General features: G+C 56.0%; 1 protein-coding gene across 3 annotated transcripts in view; it reads left to right on the top strand.

Moving 5' to 3' along the window:
- Positions 1–329: 329 nt before the first annotated feature.
- Positions 330–6,000, top strand: part of LRP4 (LDL receptor related protein 4) — a 53,550-nt gene continuing 47,879 nt past the window's right edge. Inside the window, exon 1 of one of the 3 annotated variants that reach the window (XM_061381328.1) lies at positions 330–567. In XM_061381328.1, the coding sequence (XP_061237312.1) occupies positions 516–567 (52 nt within the window). In that variant the 5' untranslated portion in view covers positions 330–515. The remainder of the gene's footprint in view (positions 568–6,000) is intronic. The other 2 variants (XM_061381329.1, XM_061381330.1) reach the window with 2 other exon arrangements.

Genomic DNA, 6,000 nt, shown 5'->3' with positions numbered 1-6,000 from the left:
AGCGGGGATCCGAGAGTTGCCGCTTCGATGACACCCTTTTTTTTTTTTTTTTAAGTTAAGGACATTCGAGCAGTAGTAACGGGGACAGTGCGTGGGGTGGGTGGGGGGGCTCTCTCGAGGGCTAGGAATGTGGGGGTGGCTTGCAGAGGAACTGGGCCAGCGCTGGAGGCGCCGGCGGGTGGGGTCCGGGGACCGGGAGGCGGGGGCCGAGGGCGGGAAGGGGCCGGGCCGGCGCGGGGGGCGGGACCAGGCGCGGTGGCGGTGGCGGGGGCTGCGGCGCTGGGGGCGGGGCGGCAGGGCCCGGGACACCCCCCTCCCGGTCCCCTGGCGGGGCGGCTTCGGCTCGGCCCGCACTGGAGGCAGCAGCAAGCCGGAGGCGACCGGCGGGGCGCGCCCGCAGCCGTGGACCGGGACGCGGCCCCTGAGCGGGGAGCCTCCGCCGATACCCTCCGGCGCGCCGTCCCGCGGGAGCCGGCGGAACCCCCGGGCCGGCAGGGAGCGCCGGCGGCGGCACCATGAGGCGGCCGTGCGGCGCGCTGCTGCTTGGCGCCCTGCTCTGCGCACACGGTAAGCGGCGCCGCCGCGCTCGCGCGCACCCGCCAGCCGGGAAAGTTTGTCCCCGGGCTCCGGCCGCTGCAGGACTCAACCTTCCGAGAGCTGAACGGCGCGGGCTGGGGCCTGAGAGCCCCTCGCCCTCTCACTCCAAGCATTTCGCCCGGAGATCGTGTGCCGGGGAAAGGGACCGGGAGCTCTCCACCCCCCCGCCCCCGACTCCTCCAGCCCGAGATGGGGCAGTGGCGACCGAGGAGCTCCCCGGGCTCGGGTCTGGGCCAGGCTGGGTGGAGGGTGTGTGTGTTGGGGGCGGGGAGGGGGTCGGGGGGAGATCCAAGGCGCTCGCCCCCTCCTTCCCTCGCTGCTCTTTGAAGAGCTGGGGTGCTTCCCGTTTCGGGTTGACCCACGGTCTCTGTGTCTTTGGTGCGAATGAATGTGTGCGAAGAAAGGCGGGGAAGGATGGTCGCTAAAACACAAATTGTAAATAGTCTTCCTTCCAGGGTCCGGGGTGGAGGGGGGTCTCAGGAGGATTGAGAAGAGAGGCTCCAGTGGAATCTGAATACTTGAGCTCAGGGGATTCCTCCCGATTCGAGGAGCAGCTGCTCGGACTCCGGACCACGCTCCCGCCGAGGGTCCTCGGGCACTGCTCGCTCGCAGCATCCCCACTTAGTGGTGTTTTGGGTTCCCTCTCCTGGCTGTGACCAATCAGTTTCCTGCCCTGGATCCTTCCCGGAGGAGGGGGAGGGGGAAACAGGGTTGGAAAAGGGGGCAGAGGGACAGAGGGAAGAAACTGCTGGAAGGCTCCCGCAGATCCGTCCTTGCTGGGACAGGGGGGCGGGTGTCGCCGAACCTTACCAGGCAGCGCCCCCCCCCCCCCAGCCCCCGGCCCGCGCGGTGGCCCTCGGGGGAGCTGGAGGGATGGCAAGAGGACTGCTGCCTCATCTGCTCCTTATTAATAACTTGTTTGGTGCCCCAACGCAACTGTTGTGTGCGATGACGGCTCCGGTGGAATCTGTTTCTCGGCAGCCGGCTACGACCGTGGGTGCACCCCGTGATTTAGCAGCTGCCTCTAGTTGGTGCCCGAAGATCAAAGAACTTTGATCTTTGAACCCCAACCCTATTCACCCACCTCTGTTCAACCGAGGTGTGGGGGGGTGGGGAGACGGTGGTGGTGGAATCTGAGTCTTCCCAGTCTCCCCCCGCCGCCGGGATGAGGCGCTGGACGGGGTTCAGAGTGATGGGGACTGGAGACCACGGCCTCCTAGCCGATTCTTTCTTTAACGTAAAGGGAGCGCGTGTGGAAATAGTGCAGATTTCGGAACTTGCCTGGCAGGGCGTGGAGATGCCTGAGCACTTGTTTTAAAGATTGGTTTACCTCCCAAATCCAAAACAGAGTTCTCTGCCTGTTATTTAGACAACCCTTGGGTTTTCAGTGACTTTTTCCATGCCCACACCAAGCCCACCGAGCGCTTAACTCTTCCTCTCGGAGTAGCAGCGCGGTGACCACGTTCCTCTCTGGAGTGTCCTCTCCCCCTCCGGGGTTCTCTCCTCGAAGGTTATTTGTAGCCTCTTTGGCGTGTCGGGACAGCGGCCCTACTAGGGTAGGAATGTAGCTGCTCTTCCCACCACATGGGCCCCTTAAAGGGACAGCTATGCTTTTTGGGGGCTTTTCCCCTTCGGGCTGCGAAGCAAGAGGAGGGAGCTTTCCTCCCTGCCCCCTGGAGGAAGTTTTGAAAAAGATCAAGGGAAATGGCATGGCACTGAAGGAAAAAAAAAGGGGGGGTGGGGCGGGCGCTAAAACGGATACCAACAAAGCCAGAGAGGAGATTGTCGCCTTCTGCCCTAGGGAAAGGGGAGCTGGAAGGTTCCGGGGGAGACTGGCCAAGAGGATTTTATTGCTCCAGAGCTGTCAAAACTGCATACACTACATCTGCATTGAGAACCAGGGTAGAAAATTGTGTATATTCTGTGCTTCACAAAAGAAGGATAGGAGGGTTCTTGGTCACTCTTCGGGTTCTTTTCAAGGTCAAGATATTTAATGGAAACTTCAAGGCATGGGAGGCTCTCTGTGTATGTGCCCAAGGACCCTCAGTGGCACCAAGATCTAAACTTTGCCTAGCCTGCTGCTGTGCCATCCTCGGAGGCTTGGAAGAGACAGATTCATGGTTCACCAGTGAGACTGAGCAGTCACTCAACCAAAAATACCTATGTTCCAGGGGCTCAAGGGGGAAGTCAGTGTGTCATAGTTGATCAGTTAGACAGATCTGACCTCAACTAGGAATGAATTCAAGACACTAAAATTCAAGGCACTTATTTGGATGCTGCTAGTACTTGGGACTTTTCCTAGAGCCTGTGGGATTGGCCTGAACCTGTGTAATACTCCTAAAGATTTTTGGAAGGAAACTTGATAACTGGTAATAGCTCTGGGTATCTTCCTGTTGAGGGTTGAGGTGAGACCTCAGACAATCCACCACCATTTGAAGAGCGAAAACCCTGTTTGTCTTGGAGATCTCTTCCAGGTAAGTTTTGGTACATAGAGGGTTATTGTGAGGCTGAGTGACAAAGAGTGGAGCTGAGACTGGTCTCCTTTCTGTCTGGGGTTGTCACGGTGCTCTGTTGACCTTGTCCCTGATCTTACTGGGCTTGTGAAAGATGCCTGGCTTGTCGCTGATTTTGGATTTCCTCTTCTGTCCCCTGTTGAGTATCAGATAACATCTTTGGGACTGGCACATGGTATTAAGAATGACAGGTGCAAGGCGACTGAGTAAGGCCATGTCTGATACTGAGCACGTTGGACTTTCCCATCTTCTGGGCCAGCGGAGAACACAGGACGTTACAGAGGACAGGATGTTTTACTGGCCTTTCTCGTTCTTTCTACGGGTTGACTGCTAATCTTGATCCCTAAGAAGAAGGAAGATGTGAGAGGCTGGCTATGTTGCTTCTCCTTTGAAGGCAGGATCAATCCTAGGGGCTTCCAAAAGAGGGGCAGAATTTTGGAGACTACTCTAAGAAGTAGTCTTGTCTTTTTTTGTGTTTGGACACATCTCATAATTTCGTGACCATTCCATGCCCGTGACCAACTAGGTCTATTAGCCTGTTCCAACCACGGTCTCTACATTCCTTGACACAGTTTACTACGAGTTTTATCACAGTTGTCTGGACATGGGGCATCTGGCCCCAGACTGTGTCTGGATTACCATCTCATCTTCAATATTGGAAACCTTTCTCCCTTTCTCAGCCTGGTGGGATTCAGTGTCCCAGGAAAGACTTCATGATGACTGGTTGGCTGGCAGAGCCAGGGTTTGGCCCTATAAATAGCTCTGATGAATGCCTGTGCTTGCCACTCTCCTTCCAGCTTCGAGCTGACAGGGTCAGGTTCTTTTTCCCCAGCACACTCAGGAGCATTCCCTGAACTGGGCTCTGCACCCATTCATTTGTTCATTCATTCCCTGGACACACATTTGTCAAGTGCTAATCTAATCCCTGCATGCACAGCTCCATGATCAAGAAGCGCAGGCAGTTTGAATCTTGGCTCCACCATGTCTTGGTGATCCTGTATAAAACACTTGATCACCTTGAACTTCAGGGTTCATATCTGTAAGGAAAGGGCTGGAATAGTAATAAACTATCATGCAAGGATCCTGTAAAAATTAAATGAGATAATAGTACGTTCAAACCATTCAGCACAGAGTCCCACAGATAAATGTTGGTTGTTTGCTAGTGTGCTTGCAGAAATGGATTAGAGATGGGTTTCACCTTTGGGCTATGGGAATCAGGCAAACAAGTAGTTAAACTGCAGTGTCTTGTGCTAAAATGGAGGCTCAGCCCTTCATTCAGTTAAGCTGGTTTTTGCTCTTTCTCTTTTTTTTAAGATCATGCCCTTTCTTTACCCCCTTGAACATCTAATGAAACTTAAGCATATTTCTCTCCTATCCACACTTCAGAAGTCTGTGGAGCTCTGCTGCGAGTCTAGCGGGCTCACTCTGACTCAGTTCCCCTGGGTCAGAGCCTGGGAGGCGGGGCTTTCCTCTGAGAGCATCCCCGTAGTCGGGGTTGCAGCCAGCCATCTCGCCCTAAGGTTGCTGTGACCCGGGGTGAGAGGTGCTGGCAGAGGTCTCCTGGAGCTGCAACCATTTAGAATTCCAGGCTCTTCCTCCCACTGGCCTGGGAAAGGACAAGCCCCAGAGCTCATAAGGTAGTAATTGCCCCAATTTGGGGGCCGGGCCGCTGTGGGGCTGCCTTTCTTCACGACTACTGTCTTCAATCCGGAATCCTGTCGGGATGCAGGGAGAATAGATTGGAGTCTCAAGCCCATGACCCAGCCCCCAGCCTCTCCACCCGTCGAGTTTGACCCCTGTAGTGTCTTTGTTTTTTCAGTATAAGTTGGTGCCACTGATGTGATGGTTGGGTGGGGGGGTGCGGGGGAGTTGCGGAAAGTTGACCGTAACCAAGAGCAGCCAAGAGCAGCCGTTCAAAAGAGCTGATTCTCTAGCTTTCCCGGCAGTCCTTTGACTCCATTTTCTGTTCTGCATTTTTGATTTAGCAAGAAGCAAACATCCTTGGTGCCCTTGGGCACCTTTTACGCCCTTCCGAGCAAACTTCATTCTTTCACGGCACGTAGGCATTCCCATCCTAGCTCACAGCTGAGTGGATCGCCCACCAGCTGCCCTGACACCCTGCTCCCTGCTCGTTCAGGTTAGAGTGAGGAGGGGAAGGGCGCTGCCCAAGCCCCAGTGAAGAAAGCCTCGCCGGGGACTCGCTGCAAGCCCAGACACAGCCCACCGGAGCTCCCCCCTCACCTCTGTGCAGAGCCGGGAGGATCGGAGTTGCGAGCAAAGCCGGAAACAAAAGCCTGGGAGCAAACCTCCCATCTGGCGGAGAGGCAGCACAAAGGTGCTGCTGCATGATTTATCACTGGAGGTTTTCTGGGGCTGGGGAAGCTCCTGGCCCTAGAACCTTTTGGTGGAGGAGAGGGTCCCCCACCACCTCCCATCTGGGTGAAGGGCCAGGCAGGTACAGGGTAGAGAGACACCTGATTAGCAGTGAAATAAAGACGCTTCTCAGAAAAGGCAATGGCACCCCACTCCAGTACTTTTGCCTAGAAAATCCCATGGACGGAGGAGCCTGGTAGGCTGCAGTCCATGGGGTCGCTAGAGCCGGACACGACTGAGCGACTTCACTTTCACTTTTCACTTTCATGCATTGGAGAAGGAAATGGCAACCCACTCCAGTGTTCTTGCCTGGAGAATCCCAGGGACAGGAGGCCTGGTGGGCTGCCGTCTATGGGGTTGCACAGAGTCGGACACGACTGAAGCAACACAGCAGCAGCAGCAGCAAAGACGCTTCGAGGTTGGAAGGAGCTCCAGTGATCTCTCCTTGCTCAGTTGCTCCACTTCCTGCCCAGCCTGCAGGGCAAGGGGTAGGGGAAATGCTCCGAATAGTCCCCTC

The sequence above is a fragment of the Bos javanicus genome, chromosome 15 (assembly GCF_032452875.1).
Source record: "Bos javanicus breed banteng chromosome 15, ARS-OSU_banteng_1.0, whole genome shotgun sequence".
Lineage (NCBI taxonomy): Eukaryota > Metazoa > Chordata > Mammalia > Artiodactyla > Bovidae > Bos > Bos javanicus.
This window is presented reverse-complemented; position numbering and strand designations above follow the sequence as displayed.